Consider the following 26,945-nt stretch of genomic DNA (forward strand, 5'->3'; position numbering starts at 1 on the left):
TTAATGTACACACAGCACCCCATATTGACAGAAAAACACAGAATTGTTGACATTTTTGCAGATTTATTAAAAAGAAAAACTGAAATATCACATGGTCCTAAGTATTCAGACCCTTTGCTCAGTATTTAGTAGAAGCGCCCTTTTGATCTAATACAGCCATGAGTCTTTTTGGGAAAGATGCAACAAGTTTTTCACACCTGGATTTGGGGATCCTCTGCCATTCCTCCTTGCAGATCCTCTCCAGTTCTGTCAGGTTGGATGGTAAACGTTGGTGGACGGCCATATTTAGGTCTCTCCAGAGATGCTCAATTGGGTTTAAGTCAGGGCTCTGGCTGGGCCATTCAAGAACAGTCACAGAGTTGTTGTGAAGCCACTCCTTCGTTATTTTAGCTGTGTGCTTAGAGTCATTGGCTTGTTGGAAGGTAAACCTTCGGCCCAGTCTGCGATCATGCGGTGTATATATATATATATGTGTGTGTGTGTGTGTGTATGTATATATATATATATATATATATATATATATATATATATGAGAGTTCTTACATTTTAAAATATAGTCTTTTTTAGAATCCCATCATTAGCCTTATGTTGCATTATGTTTATTTCTTGCAGGTAGATCCAGTGACAACAATACCCCAGAGAGGTGCCCCAGTCCTCTGGATTCCACAAAAAAACATCACAAGATCCCTCAGCATGCTCAGGTAGATGAAAATGGGACCTAATTAAAGTTGAAGTCCCATAATAAAAATTCCCTTTTGTCATCTCCACCTCCAATAGTAAGGATCTAATGCTTGTTTAGGTGATGTAATAACGATATATATTTGCCTTATTCCTCGCTCTCCCAGCAACTGGGGCTTTCCTCCACCTTTCCTCTGGAATATGGCAGGGTCCTCAAAATCCTCACGTTCCTGAGAAGATCAGTATAGGGGACAATCGCACAAGTAGCAAAGAGGCGCAGGGAATAAGGTAAGTATTTCTGTCTTTTGCATGCCCCCTTGACTCTACAAGCCTTACTATACAGGGGGGAGCAAAAGGTCCGTTTTTAACTCTTTTTGCTGCCAAGACCTGCACTACACTTTATAACCTGAGGTGACCAAACCATTTTTGCAATTGTTTACTTTTTTTGTTATCATTTTCACTTGCTTTTAGAGTTGCGATATGGCACTGCGTTATTTTAACTGACAATTGCGCAGTCGTGTGACGCTGTACCCAAATTACAGTTGTGCTCATAAGTTTACATACCCTGGCAGAATTTATGATTCCTTGGCCATTTTTCAGAGAATATGAATGATAACACAAAAACTTTTCTTTCACTCATGGTTAGTCTTTGGCTGAAGCCATTTATTATCAATCAACTGTGTTTACTCTTTTTAAATCGTAATCACAACAGAAACTACCCAAATGACCCTGATCAAAAGTTTAGATACCCTGTCAATTTTGGCCTGATAACATGCACACAAGTTGACACAAAGGGGTTTGAATGGCTATTAAAAATAACCATCCTCATCTGTGATCTGTTTGCTTGTAATTAGTGTGTGTGTGTATAAAAGGTCAATGAGTTTCTGGACTCCTGACAGACCCTTGCATCTTTCATCCAGTGCTTCACTGACGTTTCTGGATTCTGAGTCATGGGGAAAGCAAAAGAATTGTCAAAGGATCTGCGGGAAAAGGTAGTTAAGTTAAACTGTATAAAACGGGGAAGCGTTATAAAAAGAAACCAAGGAATTGAGAATGCCAATCAGCAATGTTCAAACTCTAATCAAGAAGTGGAAAATGAGGGGTTCTGTTGAAACCAAACTACGGTCAGGTAGACCAACTAAAATTTCAGCCACAACTGCCAGGAAAATTGTTTGGGATGCAGAGAAACCCACACAAATAACTTCAGGGGAAATACGGGACTCTCTGAAAACATGTGGTGTGGCCATAAGGAAGCACTTGAAGAAAGATGGGCTGCATGGTCGAGTCACCAGAAGAAAGCCATTACTACGCAAATTCCACAAAGTATCCTGCTTACAATACTCCAAACAGCACAGAGACAAGCCTCAAACCTTCCGGCACAAAGTCATTTGGAGTGATGAGACCAAAATTGGGCTTTTTGACAACAACCATAAATGCTTTATGTGGAGAGGAGTCAACAAGACCTATGATGAAAAGTACGCCATTCCTACTGTAAAACACGCAGGTGGAACGCTGATGTTTTGGGGATGTGTGAGTTACGAAGGCACAAGAAATTTGGTCAAAATTCATGGCAAGATGAATGTATTATGTTATCAAAAAATAGTGGAGGAACATTTGCATTCATCAGCCAGGAAACTGCACATGGGACGTACTTGGACAATGATCCAAAACACAAGGCCAAGTCGACCTGTCATTGGCCAGGCAGAATAAAGTGAAGGTTCTGAAGTGACCATCTCAGTCTCCTGACCTCAATATCATTGAGCCACTCTGGGGAGATCTCAAACGTGCAGTTCATGCAAGACAGCCCAAGAATTTACAGGAACTGGAGGCTTTTTGCCAAGAGGAATGGGCAGCTTTACCATCTGAGAAGATAAAGAGCCTCATCCACAAATACCACAAAAGACTTCAAGCTGTCATTGATGTTAAAGAGGGCAATAATTGGTATTAGGAACTAGGGTATGTAAACTTTTGATCAGGGTCATTTGGGTAGTTTCTGTTGTGATTACGATTTAAAAAGAGTAAACACAGTTAATTGATAATAAATGGCTTCAGCCAAACACTAACCATGAGTGAAAGAAAAGTTTTTGTGTTATCATTCATATTCGCTGAAAAATGGCCAAGAAATCAAAAATTCTGCCAGGGTATGTAAACTTATGAGCACAATTGTAAATTGATGTCCTTTTTTTCCCTACAAATAGAGCTTTCTTTTGGTGGTATTTGATCACCTCTGCAGTTTTTATTTTTTGCTCTATAAACAAAAACAGAGAGACAATTTTGAAAAAAAAGAACAATATTTTTTACTTTCTGCTATAATACATATCCATTAAAAAAATGTAAAAAATTTAATTTCTTCATCAATTTAGGCCAATATGTATTCTGCTACATATTTTTAGTAAAAAAAAAAAAAAAGTATATTGATTGGTTTGCGCAAAAGTTATCGCGTCTACCAACTATGGGATATTTTTATGGAATTTTGTATTTGTTTGGGGTTTTTTTACTAGTAATAGCGTCAATCAGCGATTTTTTTTTTTTTTTGCGGGACTGCAACATTGCGGCGGACGAATTGGACAAATTGACACTTTTTTGGGAACCAGTGGCACTAATACAGTGATCAGTGTTAAAAATTTGCACTGTTACTGTACTAATGACACTGGCAGGGAAGGGGTTATCACCAGGGGCGCCCACGCGGGCTAGTGCACAAAACAACATACAGGTACGTTGTTTCGCACAGCCATGCCACCCTGCCACAGTATATCTGCAGCGGGTGGTCGGCAAGTAGTTAAAGTGGATGTAAACCTAAATCCAATTGAGAATCTGTGGCAAGACTTGAAAATTGCTGTTCACAGACGCTCTCCATCCAATCTGACAGAGCTTGAGATATTTTACAAAGAAGTTATGAATAAAAGGAACAATCAGCGCAAAACAAATAACAGAAAGCAAATATTGCAAGCTGAACACTATAGGATTCACCAACCCAAAAATAATGTAATAAAGAAGATTAGTGCAGCGCAAAAGAAAATAATGTCAACATAAAACATAAGTCCTTATTAATCCGTATATAGATTAAACGTCAATCCTTGATCATGGAAGGACGTGTAAATTCTTCTCCATAACTTATGCACACTGAATCTGTAGGAAATGCGCTTACCAGAGTGGTTGGACCTCTAAATTATAGGAGGTCAAACGGGCATGATAATCAAACACCATCAACACAACGACACCGGTCGCCTGGGTAGTTGTCCTCATCCACCATAGCCTGATGACAAGCTGGAGATAGTGTAAACTGTATTGCAGTAATCCTTAATCAGATCCTCAGTGTATATAGCAAAGCACCAAAGGTAAGAAACGCCATGGAGATAAAAAGAAAAACAAAGTCTTCTAAGTGTAGACTGATTGCTACTTTATTTCACAAACAAAAAAAAAAAGAAAATGTCAATGATAAAAGCGCTGTGGAGCGCGGTAAAATAGTAAAAAACAAGTGAACAATTCCTCTGGCAGCAGTAGCGCTGCGATGCAGGGTCAGACCAATGACTCGTAGGTAAAACTCAGAGAACGCCCAGCTGTTCGCGTGAGAAGGCTGCGGGTGACGTCACAGGCAGGCTCCACCCCTCGTACGCGGCGTTACGTCTGAATGGACTTCGTCAGCGAGGGTGGAGTCTGTGAGTCACCCTCTCTCCTCTAATAGCCGCCGCCAGTCAGCTGGGAGTGATCCCTTCCCGGAAACGGAAAAAGCATCCAAAGCCAGCGGAGCTAATGTATGGGGACACCAGTCACAGCTGCTAGCGGGGACATTAAATCCAGGCTAAAAAACGAAGATCAATTAGTGGGCTAAAAAACCTCACAAATAAACAATGATTAATAAAATAAGCTTTTTTTTCCCGGGCTAAAAATTTTTTTTAAGAGTAAATTTAAAATAGGTGAAGTCATATTTGCCTAAGAGAATAATAATAATGTTAATGTTAAATTAACCTGTGTGGACCCGCAGCCTCCTTTTATAAAAATGCAAACAATCAATAATAAATAATAATACAAAAAAAAAATACAAAATAAAAAATAAAAAATAATAAAAAATCCAATACTTAACTTATTAAAATAATTAAGATAATAACCTACTCTATTTATTGGAGATAAAACAATTAAGGTCGAACTCAACATTCAGACCTCTGGGGACCCCTACCCGTGTCTCATGTATCCATAGGGATTCTCTTTGGCTTAACTGCCTGGGGGGGGGGGTAATTTTATCAGGCAGTTAAGCCAAAGAGAATCCCTATGGATACAGACTCCACCCTCGCTGACGAAGTCCATTCGGACGTAACGCCGCGTACGAGGGGTGGAGCCTGCCTGTGACGTCACCCGCAGCCTTCTCAGCTGTTCGGACGCGAACAGCTGGGCGTTCTCTGAGTTTTACCTACGAGTCATTGGTCTGACCCTGCATCGCAGCGCTACTGCTGCCAGAGGAATTGTTCACTTGTTTTTTGCTATTTTACCGCACTCCACAGCGCTTTTATGATTGACATTTTCTTTTTTTTTTGTTTGTGAAATAAAGTAGCAATCAGTCTACACTTAGAAGACTTTGTTTTTCTTTTTATCTCCATGGCGTTTCTTACCTTTGGTGCTTTGCTATATACACTGAGGATCTGATTAAGGATTACTGCAATACAGTTTACACTATCTCCAGCTTGTCATCAGGCTATGGTGGATGAGGACAACTACCCAGGCAACCGGTGTCGTTGTGTTGATGGTGTTTGATTATCATGCCCGTTTGACCTCCTATAATTTAGAGGTCCAACCACTCTGGTAAGCGCATTTCCTACAGATTCAGTGTGCATAAGTTATGGAGAAGAATTTACACGTCCTTCCATGATCAAGGATTGACGTTTAATCTATATACGGATTGATAAGGACTTATGTTTTATGTTGACATTATTTTCTTTTGCGCTGCACTAATCTTTATTACATTTTACAAAGAAGAATCGGCAAAAATGTCCCTCTCTAGATGTACAAAGCTGGTAGAGACATCCCCAAAAAGTCTTGCAGCTGTAATTGCAGAGAGAGGTGGTTCTACAAAGTATTAACTCAGGGGGGCTGAATATAAATGAACCCCACACTTTTCACATATTTATTTGTAAAAAAAAAATCCTGAAAACCATTTATCATTTTCCTTCCTCTTCACAATTATGTGCCACTTTGTGTTGGTCTATCACATGAAATCCCAATAAAATATATTTAAACTTTTAACAAAATGTGAAACATTTCAAGGGGTATGAATACTTTTTCAAAGCAGTGTATATGTAGATAAAGATAATTTTATGTTCTTTATATACATATTTTAAACACAAGGGAGGGTGGATGTTTGCGTATGTATTATATATAGATATATATAGTACATATGCACACATCCACCATGTGTATATATCCACATTGTGCGTATGTGTGTGTGTAATATATGTGTATATATATATAATAGTGGGGACGGAAAGTATTCAGACCCCCTTACATTTTTCACTCTTTGTTATATTGCAGCCATTTGCTAAAATCATTTAAGTTCATTTTTTTCCTCATTAATGTACACACAGCACCCCATATTGACAGAAAAACACAGAATTGTTGACATTTTTGCAGATTTATTAAAAAAGAAAAACTGAAATATCACATGGTCCTAAGTATTCAGACCCTTTGCTCAGTATTTAGTAGAAGCACCCTTTTGATCTAATACAGCCATGAGTCTTTTTGGGAAAGATGCAACAAGATTTTCACACCTGCATTTGGGGATCCTCTGCCATTCCTCCTTGCAGATCCTCTCCACTTCTGTCAGGTTGGATGGTAAACATTGGTGGACAGCCATTTTTAGGTCTCTCCAGAGATGCTCAATTGGGTTTAAGTCAGGGCTCTGGCTGGGCCATTCAAGAACAGTCACGGAGTTGTTGTGAAGCCACTTCTTCGTTATTTTAGCTGTGTGCTTAGGGTCATTGTCTTGTTGGAAGGTAAACCTTCGGCCCAGTCTGAGGTCCTGAGCACTCTGGAGAAGGTTTTTGTCCAGGATATCCCTGTACTTGGCCGCATTCATCTTGATTACAACCAGTCGTCCTGTCCCTGCAGCTGAAAAACACCCCCACAGCATGATGTTGCCACCACCATGCTTCACTGTTGGGACTGTATTGGACAGGTGATGAGCAGTGCCTGGTTTTCTCCACACATACTGCTTAGAATTAAGGCCAAAAAGTTCTATCTTGGTCTCATCAGACCAGAGACTCTTATTTCTCACCATCTTGGAGTCCTTCAGGTGTTTTTTTAGCAAACTCCATGCGGGCTTTCATGTGTCTTGGACTGAGGAGAGGCTTCAGTCGGGCCACTCTGCCATAAAGCCCCGACTGGTGGAGGGCTGCAGTGATGGTTGACTTTCTACAACTTTCTCCTATCTCCCGACTTCATCTCTGGAGCTCAGCCACAGTGATCTTTGGGTTCTTCTTTACCTCTCTCACCAAGGCTCTTCTCCGCTGATAGCTCAGTTTGGCCGGACGGCCAGCTCTAGGAAGGGTTCTGATCACCCCGAACGTCTTCCATTTAAGGATTATGGAGGCCACTGTACTCTTAGAAACCTTAAGTGCAGCAGAATTTTTTTGTACCCTTTGCCAGATCTGTGCCTTGCCACAATTCTGTCTCTGAGCTCTTCAGGCAGTTCTTTTGACCTCATGATTCTCATTTGCTCTGACATGCACTGTGAGCTGTATGGTCTTATATAGACAGGTGTGTGGCTTTCCTAATCAAGTCCAATCAGTATAATCAAACACAGCTGGACTCAAATGAAGGTGTAGAACCATCTCAAGGATGATCAGAAGAAATGGACAGCACCTGAGTTAAATATGAGTGTCACAGCAAAGGGTCTGAATACTTAGGACCATGTGATATTTCAGTTTTTCTTTTTTAATAAATCTGCAAAAATGTCAACAATTCTGTGTTTTTCTGTCAATATGGGGTGCTGTGTGTACATTAATGAGGGAAAAAATGAACTTATATGATTTTAGTAAATGGCTGCAATATAACAAAGAGTGAAACATTTAAGGGGGTCTGAATACTTTCTGTCCCCACTGTGTGTGTGTGTGTGTGTGTGTGTGTGTGTGTGTGTGTATATATATATGTATATATATATATATGTGTGTATATATATATATATATATATATATATATATATATATATATATATATATATATACATAGTGTGTCACAAAAGTGAGTACACCCCTCACATTTTTATATATATTTTATTCTATCTTTTCATGTGACAACACTGAAGAAATGACACTTTTCTACAATGTAAAGTAGTGAGTGTACAGCTTGTATAACAGTGTAAGTTTGCTGTCCCCTCAAAATAACACAACACACAGCCATTAAAGCGGTGTTCCGCTAAAAAAAAAAAAAATAACAGTCAGCAGCTACAAATACTGCAGCTGCTGACTTTTAATAATCGGACACTTGCCTGTCCCAGGGTCCAGCGATGCGGGGGATCGAAGCCCCGCTCATCCCCCCTCCGCTCGGCAGGGCTGGCATTTTAACTGTGAGCGCCCGGCTGTGGCTTCACAGCCGGCACCCACTGCGCTGGCCGTGCAATCATCTGGGACCTGTCACGTGTCCCAGATGATTGACAAGAGGGAGTGTGGAGTGGCGATCTCCCTTCCTGCGCCGAGGGAAGTGACGTCAGGAGCCCAGGCACCGAATGAGGCAGACTACGAGGGACCCCCTAGCAACAGGCATTTAGAGGTGAGTAAAAAAAAAAATTTCTTCAAATGTTTTTTTCTTTTAATTTTTTTAAGCACAGTAATACTTTTTTTTTTGGGGGGTGGAACTGCACTTTAATATCTAAACTGCTGGCAACAAAAGTAAGTACACCCCTAAGTGAAAATGTCCAAATTGGGCCAAAGTGTAAAAAATTTGTGTGACCACCATTATTTTCCAGCACTGCCTTAACCCTCTTGGGCATGGAGTTCACCGGAGCTTCTCAGGCTGGCACTGGAGTCCTCTTCCACTCCTCCATGACTACATCACAGGGCTGGTGGATGTTAGAGACCTTGCGCTCCTCCACCTTCCGTTTGAGGATGCCCCACAGATGTTCAATAGGGTTTAGGTCTGGAGACATGCTTGGCCAGTCCATCACCTTTACCCTCAGCTTCTTTAGCAAGGCAGTGGTGGTCTTGGAGATGGTCTTTAAAGGGAGGGGATCATGCTCTGCTTCAGTATGTCACAGTACATGTTGGCATTCATGGTTCCTTCAATGAACTGTACTCATGCAGCCCCAGACCATGACACTCCCACCACCATGCTTGACTGTAGGCAAGACACACTTGTCTTTGTACGTCTCACCTGGTTGCAGCCACACACACTTGACACCATCTGAACCAAATAAGTTTATCTTGGTCTCATCAGACCACAGGACATGATTCCAGTAATCCATGTCCTTAGTCTGCTTGTCTTCAGCAAACTGTTTGCAGACTTTCTTGTGCATCATCTTTAGAAGAGGCTTCCTTCTGGGATGACAGCCATGCAGAGCAATTAGATGCAGTGTACGGTGTATGGTTGGAGCACTGACAGGCTGACCCCCCACCTCTTCAACCTCTGCAGCAAGGCAGCACTCATACGTCTATTTCCCCAAGACAACCTCTGGATATGACGCTGAGCACGTGCACTCGACTACTTTGGTCGACTATGGCGAGGCCTGTTCTGAGTGGAACCTGTCCTGTTAAACCCCTGTATGGTCTTGGCCACCGTGCTGCAGCTCAGTTTCAGGGTCTTGGCAATCTTCTTATAGCCTAGGCCATCTTTATGTAGAGCAACAATTCTTTCTTTCAGATCCTCAGAGAGTTCTTTGCCATGAGGTGCCATGTTGAACTTCCAGTGACCAGTATGAGAGAGTGAGAGCAATAAACCAAATTTAACACACCTGCTCCCCATTCACACCTGAGACCTTGTAACACTAAGGAGTCACATGACATCGGGGCGGGGAAATGGTTAATTTGGCCCAATTTGGACATTTCTTTCTCAAACATCATGGGACACAGAGCCTCAGTAATTACTGATGGGTTATATAGGGTATCACTGGTGATTGGACACTGGCACACCCTAACCAGGAAGTTCAACCCCCTATAGAATCCCTCCCCTTGCAGGGATACCTCCGTTTTTACGCCAGTGTCTTAGGTGATGGACGTGTAAAGATGTCCTGTGCTGAGCTCCAAAGGGATTATCCTACATCCTATACTGGGGCAGGCCAGGCGAACCGGATCCATTCCAAAGTGTCTTTTCTAGGCTGAGTTGGATGGTACCCGGGCCTCGTGTCCGAAGAAACGAGGTTTTACCTGTAACGCTTCTCTTTTTAGAGAGCTGGACCCCGCATATTAGAAAATGTTTTTTCTAGCTCAATTTCTAGCCGGGTGCTTTACAAGGCCAGAACTGTGGATCCCCCTATTCGTAGGGGGCCCCAGTCTCTGACGTTTTTTTCAAACGGAGCCCACCGTGAGAGGCGAAGATTGGGTCTGTATAACAGAACCCTGCGGCTGGATAAGGTAAGGGAGATTCCACAGAATTTTTTAATTCTAGTTGGTTTCTCCTTTAAGGTAAATGCATGCTATGCCTATTGTGACCACCGGGGGCTGCCAAGAGCACATACCTTTTCATGCTGATGTCTGTCTCAAGTGTTCGACGCTGTACAAGCTCCACCGACCGTCTCCAGGTAGGATGGGATGGGGGGCTCTCCTCAGTGATATCTCCCCCCAGACTAGGGGGAGGCCGCAGGTGATCTGTAAGGCGGTTAGACACCGCATTTTCACCGCCGTCGTGGCCGCCACCATTACACAGGCAGGCCCATCATTACCAGCCTCTATCCCTCCTCCCCCTCCCCCCAGCCTCCTCCATGTTTGATTTAGAAGGGTCGGCTAGCGCAGGAAGCGCTGGTTTTTTTAAAAAACGAAGGGGGGGGCGGTTGAGGGGGGGCGGGGCGTCAGCACAGTGTGCTCAGACGCCCACAGGACCAGTTGCAGGCTATTAAAGGCACTAATTACAGGTGCACTAAGCCTTCTGGAGGGACATAGAGCTGACGGTCACATGTAAGGTGGGACACAGGCATTCTCCTAGGCAGCATTTACTAAAGTAACACCAGACTGGGCATTGGGTAGCAAGGCTTTTAGCCAGACTACATCGCTCAGCAGTTAGTGTTCATTTTTTGATACCTCCACCTTGTTGCTTTGCACTATGGGTAGAAGAGGTTCAAGCACCCCAAGAACCAGAGACTCTAGGGGATCTCGTTCAGGTTCTGAGGGCCCCCTGTCTGCAGCATCCTCCCCCCTGAGGGGCCAGGGATGGCTAGCCAGGGAGAGCCGTCGGGGTCAGGGGCTACACCTGCTTCTGGCATTTCAGCCCCTGTATATATTACACAGGAGTTTTTTTCCTCAACCATTAATGGTTTAGAGGAAAGATTAATGGCCGTGATTACGTCTTCACTTGATGGAAGAAAACGCACTAGGCCTTCCTCTGTTCCCCAAGACCCTCAGGAAGAGGAGCCCTGGGATAAAGGAGAGGAATCCCTTTCAGAGGATCGGGATGGGACGGATGATTTCTCTTCGGAGGAATCAGGTGGAGAGGGACCCTCTGCGACTTCCCAAGAGGAGAAAGTCTTAGTGCAGAAGGGAAGTCAGTTCTTCTGGTGGCTCCCGCTTGGCCCAGAAGGACGTGGTATGCGGAAATAGTAAGGATGACGGTGGGTTCCCCATGGACACTACCAGTACGACCAGACCTGTTATCTCAAGGTCCAGTGTTCCATCCTGCTTTACAAACACTAAATTTGACGGCTTGGCTATTGAAACCCACGTTCTGAAGAGTCGTGGGCTTTCAGGTCCTGTGATATCTACCTTGATCAATGCAAGGAAGCCAGCTTCCAGAATGATTTATCATAGAGTCTGGAGAGTTTATATATCCTGGTGTGAATCCAGGGAAAGTATCCCAGAAAGTATGTGATCGGTAGAATTCTTGATTTTCTACAATTGGGTTTAGAGATGAAGTTGGCCTTGAGTACCATCAAGGGCCATGTCTCGGCCTTATCAGTATTTTTTCAACGGCCACTTGCTTCGCATTCTTTGGTCCGAAGCTTTATGCAGGGAGTGACGTGTCTTAATCCTCCGGTTAAGGCACCCTTAAACCCTTGGGATTTGAACTTGGTCCTGGCTGTGTTACAGAAACAGCCTTTTGAACCAATATGTCAGATTCCTTTGGTCTTGCTGACAAGGAAGTTATTTTTTCTGGTAGCCATCTCTTCTGCTAGAAGAGTATCAGAATTAGCAGCTCTTTCCTGTAAAGAGCCTTATTTGATTGTACACAAGGATAGAGTGGTACTGCGCTCTCATTCTAGTTTTTTACCGAAGGTGGTTTCAGATTTTCATCTAAACCAAGACATTGTTCTCACTTCTTTTTTTCCAGATCCCTGTTCTCCGGAAGAAAGATCACTACATTCTTTGGATGTAGTAAGAGCAGTTAAGGTCTATCTGGAAACGACTGCTCAGATTCGCAAAACTGATGTTTTGTTTGTGCTGCCAGAGGGTCCCAATAGAGGACAGGCAGCATCAAAAGCTACCATTTCTAAATGGATTCGACAATTGATCATTCAAGCTTACGGTTTGAAACAGAAGATTCCTCCGTTTCAGATCAGGGCACATTCCACAAGGGCTATTGGTGCTTCTTGGGCAGTGCATCACCGGGCCTCTATGGCTCAGATCTGCAAGGCCACAACCTGGTCTTCAGTCCATACATTCACCAGATTCTATCAGGTGGATGTGAGAAGGCATGAGGATATCGCCTTTGGGCGTAGTGTGCTGCAGGCAGCGGTACAGGGTCCTCAGGTCTGATTGCACCCTACTTGGTTGTGGTTCCCCCCCCTCAGGTAGCATTGTGGCTTTGTGTCCCGTGATGTTCGAGAAAGAAAATAGGATTTTTAAAAACAGCTTACCTGTAAAATCCTTTTCTTTCGATGGACATCACGGGACACAGAGGTCCCTCCCCTCTTCTAAAACACTATATTGCTTGGCTACAAAACTGAGGTATCCCTGCAAGGGGAGGGATTATATAAGGGGTTGAACTTCCTGGTTAGGGTGTGCCAGTGTCCAATCACCAGTGATGCCCTATATAACCCATCAGTTATTACTGAGGCTCTGTGTCCCGTGATGTCCATCGAAAGAAAAGGATTTTACAGGTAAGCTGTTATAAAAAATACTATTTTTCACTTAAGGGTGTACTCACTTAATGGCTGTGTGTTGAGTTATTTTGAGGGGACAGCAAATTTACACTGTTATACAAGCTGTACACTCACTACTTTACATTGTAGAAAAGTGTCATTTCTTCAGTGTTGTCACATGAAAAGATATAATAAAATATTTACAAAAATGTGAGGAGTGTACTTTACCAACTGTGTACTGTGCCAACAGTTTAAGCAGCACTTTACGATGTATAGGGGGGACAGCACAACTACAGTACAGTTCAATACAGAAGGGACAGGAGGGCCCGGCTCGTAGAACTTACATTCTAAAGGGAGGGGGTGGTGGTACAAAGGGTAATAGATGCAGGGAATGATTTGATGGGGGGTGGCTCAGGGACAGTTTAGGTGGGTGTGTGTGTGTATTACTGTGCAAAAGTTTTATTTGTGAAAATGCTTTCATAAATAGAAGTCTTCATTTATTTTTATCAATTAACAAAATGAGTAAAAAAAAAAATAAGAGTAGAATAGAAATCAATTTAGTGTTTGGTATGACCACCCTTTGCATTCAAAACGGTATACATTTTACTGGGTACACTAGCACAGTTTTTGAAGGAGGGTTTAGGGTAGATGTCTAGGGGCATGTTATCAAAAGCTTTATCAGTGTCGATTTACCTGAAAGTACAAGCCTATAACCCATGGTCTATGAATACTCTGCCCGTATCCTGTACTGTACTCCCAGTATATGGAATTTACAGGTAAGTCAAGATTTCTCTGTTGGTTATACATATCCAGAACTAATTACGCCTATGACTTTATTTGTGAATCTTTTATCTTTATCTTGCAGTTAAATCCTTTTCTGTGTTCAATAATCTGTGTTATTTAGGACGAAAATCAGTCTACCAAGAAAAAGGATTCAAAACAGAAGAATAGGAAGGATCTTGAAATAGGCACAGGTGAGTAATAAGCACTAAATCCAGAGAAGAGTCCCAGATTCTCCTTGTTCAATCACTACAACAATCTCTTCTTCTCCCCCCTCCTCTGTCAGTAGACAGTAATGGGGAGACAGTATGTGCCCAGTGGGGGAGTCAGGAGCCATCAGCCTCTATTAGACTCTGGCTCTCCTCCTCACATCATGTCATTGTGTGTTACCAGCCAAGAGACGTGACCAGTCTCCCCCCACACACACTCTCTGGGGTCTCTCATATATCTCAATATAGGGGGCTTTACTTTATTCACAGAACCCAGAGACATCAGAGTCACTCACAGAAATGTTAAAACTGAAGAGGAGGATGAAGTACATGTAAGTATAGAAGAGTAATAGGGAGACAATATGGACACAATGGAGGAGTCAGAGTTCATCAGCCTCAGCTATTCAGTTATTGAGGTGAACCTGTGACTTTCCAAGTAAGCCATATCAGAGCTCCAAATCAATTCAGGTGGAGCTTTTTCAGGGAAAGGACCCTGTCTTTGCCTCCATGTGAGCGTTATCAGGATCCCAATGTTGAATCATGGAGGAAAAGCCCAATGTTCCCTCATACACATATGGGAATCCATCTATCTCTGGTAGTCTGATGGTGAATCAGGGAGGTGGGGGATCCCAGGAAAGATAAGTAAATTCTCCTGAGAGCCCCTGCAGTAAAGTTTACCTGTTACTTGGCAAAGATGTATTGCACTTTGAGTAAGTAAAAAGTCTGATAAAGATTACAACACAGGGCATTATTTATAGCTCCAAATTTTCAAAGTGAAAAGATGCGGTGGGAAACATTTCTCTTACATGCCACCTCCAACAATTTTTCCTTCTTAATAAGGCATCACAGGACACAGGGTACTTCATAGTCATGACTATTTGGGTTTTACTGCCACCTTCCAGTGAATGGACACTAAGCAAAAAAGGCAGGACTTCCTGCCCAGGCATTAGTGGTGGACTTCCTGCCTGGAGTTTGCATGTTCTCCCTGTGCCTACGTGGGTTTCCTCCGGGTACTCCGGTTTCCTCCCACAATCCAAAGACATGCTGGTAGGTTAATTGGCTTCTGTCTAAATTGGCCCTAGTATATGAATGTGAGTTAGGGACCTTAGATTGTAAGCTCCTTGAGGGTAGGGACCGATGTGAATGTACAATGTATATGTAAAGCGTTGCGTAAATTGACGGCGCTATATAAGTACCTTAATAATAATAAACACTCCCAGCTCATCTAAGCCTCAGTTTTTATCTTGTGTCCTTAGGTGATAGATGTGCCTATGATGTCTCTCTGAAGATTTATTTTAGTAGATGTCAGTCCCCTGACTCATGGCCTATTCTGTACACCTTTTCTGTGCCAGAGAAAGGCTTTATCCAGAGCGGCCTTTTACAGCCCTGAGGCCAAGACAGACCATACACAGACCCTGCATACAAGAGTGGGGTGGCCTATAATGTTGCTGTTTGGTGCTGAATCCTGCAGGCAGCGATCTCCAAAGAACTCAGGATCCAGTGACTTTGCAGGGGGCTGTACAGGTCCAGGACAATAATTCAGTTGTGGGAGTTCAGTCCATTAAGGCCCAGCAGAACACACCCAACAAAAGGGCTGAAGATTGGGCCTTTTTGGACCTGCAGCAAGGATTGTGCCTCTATGGTGGTATTTGTGGCAATTTCTCCTAGTGTTCCTTAATGCTTAAGGGCAGTACAGCCTAGTAACTGTGTGGGACCAGAGTGACAAACCACAGTAATAATGTTCAAAAGGATTAGATGTGCTATGACCTCACTGTGTGCGATTATGTATGTGCAAGTAGTCATTTCCTCTGGGCATGAAAACATGCAATCAGCTGTTCCTGGGCCCAGTACTGACACAACTTGCAACAAAGTACTAGTGCTTTGCAAGAACTGGGACATGACTGTGGCATAAATTAACCATTAATGAGGGTCAAGAATATGTGCTGCTCAGGAAAAAGTGGACATGAACTTGACTCGGGCAGAACTTGTTCCGGCAATTTCCACTATGCACATTCCTGTTGTAGAAATATGTCAGGCAGACTTTCTCAGCTGTCATTAGCTGAATCTGGGGGAATGGTCTCTTCACTTGGAGGTGTTTAAAGAGATTTGTGGTGAGGGATGCCGGATGTGTCTCTTGGCATCTAGATTCAACAACAGGCTGGACAGGTTTGTATACCAGAGCAAGGATACTCAAGTTGCGGTGGATATCCTGGTGACTCCTTGGGATCAATTTTCCCTAATCTATGCCATTCCTCCACTGCAACATCTTCTCGCCTGTTGGGTAGCATAAATGGCATTCTAGTGACTCTGATCACGCCTGCTTGGCCAAGGCGAATGTGGTTTGTATTGTGGTAACTCATTTAGTTGATGAGCCGTGGGCTCATCCAGATTGGCCAGATTTGCTATCGCAGGGTCAGATCTTCCATTGTGCTTAATGGTCGCTGGCTTTGACAGCATGGCTGTTTAAATTCAAGACTTGAATGATAGGGGTGTTTCTGACTCTGCAATCCTTAGCCTCCTCAAGGAAAGAAAGTCGACCTTCAGAGAGATGTACAATCATACATGGAAGGCTTAATTCGCCTGGTGTGAGGCTTTTAAGTTTCATCCCTGACAGTATGTCATGGGACACATTTTGACTTGGAAAGGTAGGAAGGTGTGACCGGTGTCCACAGAAAGGCGAGTTGGAAGGTGGATTAGGAGTAAGGATGAGCTCAGACGTGTTCGCAGCCCGCACGTGCAGAGCCCGCCAGGAAGTCAGCACTGCACGGCGCTAATCACAGGCAGTGAGACATTTTCCCGATCCGCGGCTACAGAGATCGAGAAATGTCTCACTGCCTGTGATTAGCGCGATGCAGTGCCGACTTCCTGGCGGGCTCTGCCTGTGCGGGTTGCGAACACGCCTGAGCTCATCCTTAGTTAGGAGGCGTTTCCAGAAAATAGCAGTATATAGAAATAGAAATATATCAAGCCACCACATTTCAGGGTACTCCCCCTTCTTTAGGGCTATTGCTGCATGCTAATAGATGAGGAGGGTTCCTAATCGGGTGTGTTAATAGCAAAATATCAAGAGTATAACTGTCGGAGTGCCAGCTGTGGTTGCAGAGGCAATATTCTGGTTTTTCTTCAATCTGGTGTGGAGATGTTTCTTGGTTTATGTACCACCATTGAGCAGATCTCAGCCTTGGCCATTCTGTTTCAAAAACCTATCGCATCTTATTCCTTGGTAAAAGCCTTTTTGCAGGAGTTATGGGCATTTTTCCAGCTTGTGCAACTCCCTTTGTCTTTGTTGGACCTTAATTTGGTCTTATCTCTTTTGCAGACTTCTCCTTTTGAAACTCACCAAGATTCCCTTGTTGCTCCTTAAGCGCACCATCTTTTTGGTTGCTATTACCTCCACTCATAAGGTATCAGAGTTGGCCTTGCTTTTCTGCAAAGAACCTTACCTGGTTCTTTACCAGAGTATGGTGGCGTAGGGGCCTTGGTCCACTTTTTTTTTCATGAAGGTTGTTTCTCTGTTCCTAATTCAGGACATTGTGTTGCCATCTGTTTATCCTAATCCTCATGCTTCCAAGGAGAAGGTGCTTCACTCATTGGATGCTGTTGAAGCAGATAAAATCTATCTGAACTCTGTCTGTTCTACCGGAGGGTCATTGCAAGGGTCTGGCCGCCTCTTCATTCACTATTTTTGAATTTGTGAGCTTATTTACTCAGGCCTATGAAATACCCCAAATGGAGAATGGTAAGTAGGAGCTCTTCTGCTAGAAGGGTCCTCCCAGGTGCTATATATATTTTGGATCATCAAAGGTAGCAGGATAGCAAGCTGACCCGCACTCGAGCAGCACTTACAGGAGTGAAGCAGGCCCTGGATAGACAATGATATGCAGAGAAAGGCGCTTCTAAGTGCAGTATGTCAGCATTTTTTATTAAAAGGCAGTGGTTAAAAACACTTATAGGTTTACAGAGTAAACAGGCTCATCAATGTCTGAAGCCCCCTTCTTCAAAACCTCAGGTTTTGAAGAAGGAGCCTTTCAGCATGTTCCAAAACTAGTCACCTCCCTATGCTGACATCACTTCCAGGCAAGCAGAGTGACAGGGAAGACCATCTCAGGAGGACTTCAGACATTGATAAGCCTGTTTACTCTGTAATCCTGTTAGTGTTTTTAACCTTTTGGCTTTTAATCAAATTGCTGACATACTGCACTTAAAAGCGCCTTTCTCTGCATATCTATGAAATACCCTGTGTCTTGTGATGTACATTTTAAGAAATTGGGATTTGCCTGTAAAGTTCTTTTCTTGGAGTACATCACAGGACACATGGATTGCTTTCCTCTTATCCGTGTACCTCATTGCTTGCTACAAAACTGATGATTTGCAGAGCTGCAAAGGTTATGCCTGGGCGGGGAATTCCTGCCCTTTTTGGCCAGTATCTTTCACCCAAAGGTGGTAGAATAACCCGAGTAGTCCTTAACATGAAGTACCTTGTGTCCTATGATGTACTCCAAGAAAAAAGATTTTACAGGTAAACCAAACAAAAATCTAACTTTATTGCTTCTTTTTCTTTGAATTTGTTTAGCCACTCCTGTTTCCTCTCTAATTTAAATTTCTTCTAGATGGGCGATACAGAAGGTATGAGAAGGAACAACTTGCTATAAATAGCTCTTCAGGAAAAAAACCTGTTACTCCAAATTTGCGTGGAGCACCTCCCAGTGGAGATCTTGATTCTACACACAGGGGAAGTTTTAGGAAGCACTCCTCTCCCGTTACCCATCGTAGAAGGGCTGGTTCCTTCCCATGTTCTGAATGTACTGCTTGTTTCACCCAGAAAGGACAACTTGTTTCGCACCAGAAGAGTCACTCATCAGAGAAGCCATATTCGTGTCCTGAATGTGGGAAACTTTTTTCCTGGAAATCTTCTCTCATCACGCATGCAAAAATTCATAAAGGAGAGAAGCCATTTGTCTGTGCCGAGTGTGGGAAATGTTACCCTTGGAGGGCTTTTCTCCTGAAGCACCAGAGAACTCACACAACTGAGAAACCCTTCCCATGTTCCGAGTGCGGGAAGAGTTTCTCTGAAATATATCTACTCATGAGACATAAAAAAACCCACACGGGTGATAAGCCCTTTGCCTGTTCTGAATGCGGGAAATGTTTTTCTGAGAAATCAGACTTTGAGAGGCATCTGAGAACCCACACGGGGGAGAGACCATATTTATGCTCTGAATGCAGTAAGAGTTTTCCTCAGAAGGAACAGCTTATTACCCACCAGAGAATTCACACGGGTTTAATGCCCTATTTGTGTTCTGAGTGCGGGAAATGTTTTTCGTTGAAAGGCCGTCTAGTCATACACCAGCGAACTCATACTGGCGAGAATCCGTATTCCTGTTCAGTGTGTGGGAGAGGTTTTAAAAACAAGTCGAATCTGGGTAGACATGAAAAAGTCCATACTGGTGATCGTCCACATTTATGTTCCGAATGTGGGAAAGGCTTCACCGATAAATCAGATTTGATTAGACATGAACGAGTCCACACAGGTGCTCAGCCGTATTCCTGTTCTGAATGCGGGAAACGGTTCTCGTATAGGTCCACCCTGGTGTCACATCTCAATACCCACAAGATTCAGGAGGCTCCTACAGTAGAAGGTGAAAGCTAAGAAAAGGTATCCACACCAAGGTGCCTTTTGTTTCCATGTCATTATATCCCTGCTTTCCCGTAGAACAACCTATTTACTCAATCAAAAGATCCTATACTGTAACTATGCAACCTCTATCAATAGTCTTTAGAAACTTACGATTTTAAGTCAGTTTTAGTGAAGAGAGCCATTTGATAGATTTATTTTAAGATAAGCCAATGGTCAGACCCAATACGTGTTTCCTGTACCTGGTAGCGATATTATCAGGCACTGTTTATGCGTATCTCCAACACGTATAAGTGACACTCTGGAACTTTTCACTACATTTGTGTTTATGAAGTGAATGTTCTTAGGAAACTCTGTCAACCACAAGTTTTCCAAGTGTTAAAGTCTTTGAGCTTGCTTTTTTCACCTTTCACATTAGTCCCGCCTCTTACCAATATTGAACCCTTGAACCCTAGATATTCTAGTTCCCTTTAGAGGAGTGGGACCACATTTATAGTATATGGCAGTCATGGCACCGCAAGCAGACTAGAAGACCAAAACAATACTGAACAAGGGTTGAGACATTGCAATCGTGAGGCTACGTTCACGAATCGCACATTTTCAAACTTTTTTCATGTGTTTTTGAGTGTTTTTTAGAGCAGAATTGCACATTTTTTGCGGCTTTTGTCAGGTGTTTTTTTCTGTCGTTTTTCAACAAAAAGGTGTGGAGTGCTGCTGAAATAGGGGAGCGAGGGGAAGGAGAAAGCTGCTGTTGAGCAGAAAACACGTGACAAAACTCTTGAAAAGCCACTCAAAAAAAGTTAATGACATGCTTTTTAGGCGTTTCCATTGGATTCTATGGGGACAAAAATGCCACAAGCGACAGGACGCTCAGATTGTGTACAAGGGCTATTGAAAACAATAGAATAGGTATTTGCTTGTTCAGCGTTTTTTAGTGTGAATGGGTCATAAAGGGGACCCATCTCCACTAGCAAAAAGTCCTTCAAAGAACCTAAAGAAACTCTTGTTCACTAAACAATCATACATCCCTGTTTCACCCAACGCATAATCCAATTGACTTTCAGCTTCCTTTTATCTTATCTCTCCTCCGGCATCTCATCAAAGGGGTTGACAGTCGGTGCTAAATAGAAGAGAAATTAAATGTAATGATTTACATACAGATTGTTTGATGGCAAGCTTATATGGACATCATTAGGTTTTAAAGGTTTGTAGTCTGTTCCCAAATATTGCAGATATAGAGATAGGCAGCATCGCACTTGTGATTTAAAATATGATAGTATAGCAGGACGGGTTATGGCGAGGTGGACTTGAAGGACTTAAAAAGCTGTCCACTATGCTTCCATAAAGCAAAGAATAACCTTAGAACAGGAGATATCTACAAGTCTAACATCTATCCCTAATCCATAAAATAAGGGGTTTATTCTTTCTTCTAATGAATGGAATCATACAAATCACTCTTTTAAGTCCCTTGGCCAAATTTAGATTTGAAATAGATCCACAAATTGGTAGCCAGAACACACAGGTCCAGCACTAAAACAAGCAAATATATGAGGACAACCTTCATAGACTTTGCTCTAACTCTTCTGGTGCCTATGGAACATACCTCAGTCCTCAAATGTAGATCTTCTGATCAGCTAGCTTCATATTCTGGAGTGAAGACAAGATAGCATGGCCTATCTCACAGGAATAGCTTCACATTTATTTTAAATGATATACTCACCAGACAGAAAGATTGTGGATTTACCACAAAAAAATTCTTAACTATTGAAATCCAAATGCAAACATTTATTATATTGCAGCTTACCAATTCTTAGATGTGATGGCTGCATTATTTTTTATACTTTAGTCTTTCTTTCTTCTATTTTCACCTTGTGATCCAGCCAGTAAGTCTGTTGTTTTTCAACAGACTTACTGGCTGGATCACAAGATGAAAATAGAAGAAAGAAAGACTAAATGAGATGAGACAAACCATTTAACACTGGCAGGGGTACTTAAAATGATCAGCTTTTATTTATTTGTCTAAAACTTTTATGGCATAGTGAATAATACTGTTGCCGTAATTGCGGTGTAAGCTGGAGCTTGGCTTCAATTTGTCAGTGTATTTAAATCTGCTAGTACATCTAACACTCATCTCCCCCAGCTTGCCCCGATGCTGCTGTCCAAATGTGCCCCCTGTGCTCATTCACTCAGAGTGGTGTCTCTAATACAGGTGTGTTACTGGCCAGATCATCAGCTGAAAACAGAGGGGAAAAGGCCTAAAAAAGGAAGCTAATGCAGCCACCACATCTAATGATTGATACGCTGCAATATTTTACATTTTTGTTTTGCTTTTAATACCACTTTACAATTTTCAGTTCCAAATTGTTCATACTAAAATTCTAGCATGTGTCAGCTTTTAGGTTTTCTCTTCTCTAACCCAATCCCAATACTTTCAGTATAAACATGTTGAGAAATGTAAAGTTATGCATTTGGGGGCTAAGAATATGAATGCATCCTACATACTAGGGGGAGTACAACTGAGGGAATCCATAGTGGAGAAGGATCTAGGGGTTTTGGTAGATCATAAGCTCAATAATAGCATGCAATGCCAAGCTGTGGTTTCCAAAGCGAGCAAAGTCCTTTCTTGTATTAACCACTTACCAACCGGCCCATAGCCGAATGACGGCTGCAGGGCGGTTGGATAACTCTGGGAGGACGTACTATGACATCCTCCCAGAATTCCCCTCTCGTGCGCCCCCTGGGGCGCGCACCCGAACACATCCGTGACCGCCGGGTCCAGAGGACCCGGCGCATCACGCATCCCGGTAAATGGCCGCTGATCGCGGCCGTTTACCATGTGATCGCGCCGTCAAATGACGGCGCGATCACATGTAAACAGACCGGCATCATCTGATGACGCCGGTTGCTCTCCTCCCCTCCTGTGTACCGATCGGTACACAATGAGCGGGGAAGGGGATGGATGGATGTCTGCAGCGCTGTGGGCTGTATGTGTAGTGCCCACAGCGCTGCACAGAGACATCCAGCCATCCATCCATCCATCCATGCTCAGCCATCCCTCACTACTATGCAATGCTGTGCAATACTCTGCAATACCCCCACAATACTCTGCAATGCTGTGCAATACTCTGCAATACCCCCACAATACTCTGCAATGCTGTTCAATACTCTGCAATGCCCCCACAATACTCTGCAATGCCCCCACAATACTCTGCAATGCTGTGCAATACTCTGCAATGCCCCCACAATACTCTGCAATGCTGTGCAATACTCTGCAATGCCCCCACAATACTCTGCAATGCCCCCGCCATACTCTGCAATGCCCCCGCCATACTCTGCAATGCCCCCGCCATACTCTGCAATGCCCCCGCCATACTCTGCCACGCCCCCGCCATACTCTGCCACGCCCCCGCCATGCTCTGCCACGCCCCCGCCATACTCTGCCACGCCCCCGCCATACTCTGCCACGCCCCCGCCATACTCTGCCATGCCCCCGCCATACTCTGCCATACCCCGCCATACTCCACAATACCCCGCCATACTCCGCCATACTCCGCCATACCCCGCCATACTCCGCCATACCCCGCCATACTCCGCAATACCCTGCCATACCCCGCCATACTCCGCAATACCCCGCCATACCCTGCCATGCTGAGCCATGCTCAGCTCTACTCGCCCTCTGTATGTGGCCAGGCTGTGGAAGTCTCACACATGTGGTATCGCCGTACTCAGGAGGAGCAGGAGAATCTATTTTGGGGTGTCATTTTTGGTATGTACATGTTATGTGGTAGAAATATTGTATAAATGGACAACTTTGTGTTAAAAAAAAAAAAAAAGCGTTTTAACCACTTCCCGCCTGCCGGCCGTCATACAACGTCCTTGACTTTGTGCGGAGATATCTGAATGATGGTTGCAGCTACAGGCATCATTCAGATATCAGCTTTTTCAGCCGGCGATTCCCTACACCATGAGAACGATCATAGCAGCTGTTCCACTGCTTGATCGTTCTTACGGGAGGCGAGAGGGGATGTCCCCCCCTCCCGCGCTTCTACCGACTCACCGCTACGATCGAAGCCAGGATCGTTTTTTTTTTTTTTATTATTTCAGGCTTCCCAGCCTAGAGGTGAGATGTGGGGTCTTATTGACCCCATATCTCACTGTAAAGAGGACCTGTCATGCCATATTCCTATTACAAGGATGTTTATATTCCTTGTAATAGGAATAAAAGTGGTCAAAAAAAATTTTTTTGGGAAAAAAGCATCAAACTAAAATAAATAAAGTAAAATTAACAATAAAAAAAAAAATATTTTTTTTAAGCGCCCCTGTCCCTGTGTGCTCGCATGCAGAAGCGAACGCATACGTAAGTCCCGCCCACATATGAAAACGGTGTTCAAACCACACATGTGAGGTATCGCTGCGATCGGTAGAGCGAGAGCAATAATTTTGGCCCTAGACCTCCTCTGTAACTCAAAACATGTAACCAGTAAAAAATTTTAAAGCGTCGCCTATGGGGATTTTTGAGTAGCAAAGTTTGGCGCCATTCCACAAGCGCGTGCAATTTTGAAAGGTGACATGTTGGGTATCTATTTACTCGGCGTAACTTCATCTTTCACATTATGTAAAAACATTAGGCTAACTTTACTGTTTTGGTTTTTGTAAAGCACAAAACGCGTTAAAAAAATTGCTGCGCAAATACCGTGCGAGATAAAAAGTTGCAACGACCGCCATTGTATTCTCTAGGGTCTTTGCTAAAAAAACATATATAATGTTTTGGGGTTCTATGTAATTTTCTAGCTAATAAATGATGATTTTTACATGTAGGAGAGAAATGTCAGAATTGGCCTGGGTGCTCCAGAACGCCTGAAGGTGCTCCCCTGCATGTTGGGCCTCTGTATGTGGCCACGCTGTGTAAAAGTCTCACACATGTGGTATCGCCGTACTCTGGAGTAATAGCAGAATGTGTTTTGGGGTGTAATTTGTGGTATGCATATGCGGTGTGTGAGAAATAACCTGCTAATATGACAATTTTGTGGGAAAAAAAAAAAGTAAAAAAAAAACCTTGATTTTGCAAAGAATTGTGGGAAAAAATGACAACTTCAAAAAACTCACCATGCATCTTTCTAAATACCTTGGAATGTCTTCTTTCCAAAAAGGGGTCATTTGGGGGGTATTTGTACTTTTCTGGAATGTTAGGGTCTCAAGAAATTAGATAGGCCGTCAGTACTTCAGGTGTGATCAATTTTCAGATATTCGCACCATAGCTTTTGGACTCTATAACTTTCACAAAGACCAAATAATATCCACCGATTTGGGTTAATTTTACCAAAGATATGTAGCGGTATAAATTTTGGCCAAAATATATGAAGAAAAATTACTAATTTGCAAAATATTATAACAGAAATGAAGAAAAATGTATTTTTTTACAGATTTTTCGGTCTTTTTTCTTTTACGGCGCAAAAAATAAAGAACCCAGCGGTGATTAAATACCACCAAAGAAAGCTCTATTTGTGTGAAAAAAAGGACAAAAATTTCATATAGATACAGTGTTGCATGACTGAGTAATTGTCATTCAAAATGTGAGAGCACCAAAAGCAGAAAATTGGTCTGGTTAGGAAGGGGGTTTAAGTGCCCAGTGGTCAAGTGGTTAAGTTAGATAGAGTAGGCAGGTCAAGTGGTTAATAGAGGTATGGACTCCAGAGAGAGAGATATCATCTGTACAAATCATTAGTAAGACCTCATCTGGAATATGCAATTCAGTTTTGGGCACCAGTTCTCAAAAAGGATATCAGGGAACTGGAGAAAGTGCAGAGAATAGCAACCAAACTGATAAGAGGCATGGAGGAGCTCAGCTATGAGGAAAGATTATAGGAACTGAATTTATTCTCTCTTGAGAAGAGGAGATTATGGGGGGAAATGATCAACATGTATAAATACATAGGTGGTCCATGAAGTGAACTTGGTGTTGAGTTATTCACTTTAAGGTCATCACAGAGGACAAGAGTGCACTCTTTACGTCTAGAGGAAAAGGGATTTAACCTTCACTTACAGAAAGGCTTCTTTACAGTAAGAGCTGTGAAAATGTGGAATAAACTCCCTCCAGAGGTGGTTCTGGCAAGCTCAGTAGATTGCTTTAAAAAAATAGGTGGATGCATTCCTAAATGCACAGACTAATATAATTGGATATTTATATTTAGGGGTAAAAACACCAGGGGTCGTTGATCCAGGGAATATCTGATTGCCTCCTGGGAGATCAGGAGGGAATTTTTTTTCCACAACTGGATTGACTCAGATCATGCCTTATTTTGGTGTTTTTTTGCCTTCCTCTGGATCAACTGTGGGTATAGGATTATGTTTATGGGGGTTTTCAATATCATTTTTCTTTTTTTTTGTTCTTCTAGATGGACTAGTCTCTCTTTTTCAACCTATGTAACATCTTTTCAATTTTTTTGTATTTTTTTTTTTATTAATCTTTGTGTCCAACATGGTCCTATGCACTGTACTATTGGACCTCCTTCCCTCCTGCTGTGGACTACAAGAAAATGACTCTTCAGCTAAGAATGGCTGTTGCTGCAATGCATATACACTATAGAAGAAGGGCAACAAAACTATTAAAGGGACTGGAGGAAATTAGTTATGAGGAAAGGCTGCGACCACTGAACTTATTCTCTCTGGAGAAGAGACGCTTGAGAGGGGATATGATTTCAATTTATAAATACCGTACTGGTGACCCCACAATAGGGATAAAACTTTTCTGTGGAAGGGAGTTTAATAAGACATGTGGCCACTCGTTAAAATTAGAAGAAAAAAGGTTTAAGCTTAAACTACGTAGAGGGTTCTTTACTGTAAGAGCGGCGAGGATGTGGAATTCCCTTCCACAGGCAGTGGTTTCAGCGGGGAGCATCGATAGTTTCAAAAAACTGTTAGATAAGCACCTGAACAACATACAGGGATATACAATGTAATACTGACATAAAATCTCACACATAGGTTGGACTTGTGTCTTTTTTCGATCTCACGTACTATGTAACTATATTACCGAAAGTATTGGAACGCCTGCCTTTACATGCACATGAACTTAAATGGCATCCCAGTCTTAGTCTGTAGGGTTCAATATTGAGTTGGCCCACCCTTTGTAGCTATAACAGCTTCAACTCTTCTGGGAAGTCTCCCCACAAGGTTTAGGAGTGTGTCTATGGGAATGTTTGACCATTCTTCCAGAAGAGCATTTGTGAGGTCAGGCACTGATGTGGACAAGAAGGCCTTGCTCACAGTCTCCGCTCTAATTCATCCCAAAGGTGTTCTATCGGGTTGAGGTCAGGAACCTGTGCTGGCCAGTCAAGTTCCTCCACCCCAAATTTGCTCATCCATGTCTTTATGGACCTTGCTTTATGCACTGGTCCAAATCATTTGGTGGAGGGGGGATTGTGGTGTGGAG

The 26,945-nt window shown here is 42.9% G+C and overlaps 1 protein-coding gene across 2 annotated transcripts in view; it reads left to right on the forward strand.

Annotated features, from left to right (window-relative positions):
• Positions 1-26,623, forward strand: part of LOC141106548 (uncharacterized) — a 55,470-nt gene extending 28,847 nt beyond the window's left edge. For both annotated transcript variants that reach the window (XM_073597400.1, XM_073597401.1), the window contains 3 exons: positions 613-701; positions 13,794-13,863; positions 18,489-26,623. In XM_073597400.1, coding sequence (XP_073453501.1) covers positions 613-701; positions 13,794-13,863; positions 18,489-19,528 — 1,199 coding nt within the window. In that variant the 3' untranslated portion in view covers positions 19,529-26,623. The remainder of the gene's footprint in view (positions 1-612; positions 702-13,793; positions 13,864-18,488) is intronic.
• Positions 26,624-26,945: the final 322 nt, after the last annotated feature.

This window comes from Aquarana catesbeiana, linkage group LG08 (genome assembly GCF_042186555.1).
Source record: "Aquarana catesbeiana isolate 2022-GZ linkage group LG08, ASM4218655v1, whole genome shotgun sequence".
NCBI classification, from domain to species: Eukaryota; Metazoa; Chordata; class Amphibia; order Anura; family Ranidae; genus Aquarana; species Aquarana catesbeiana.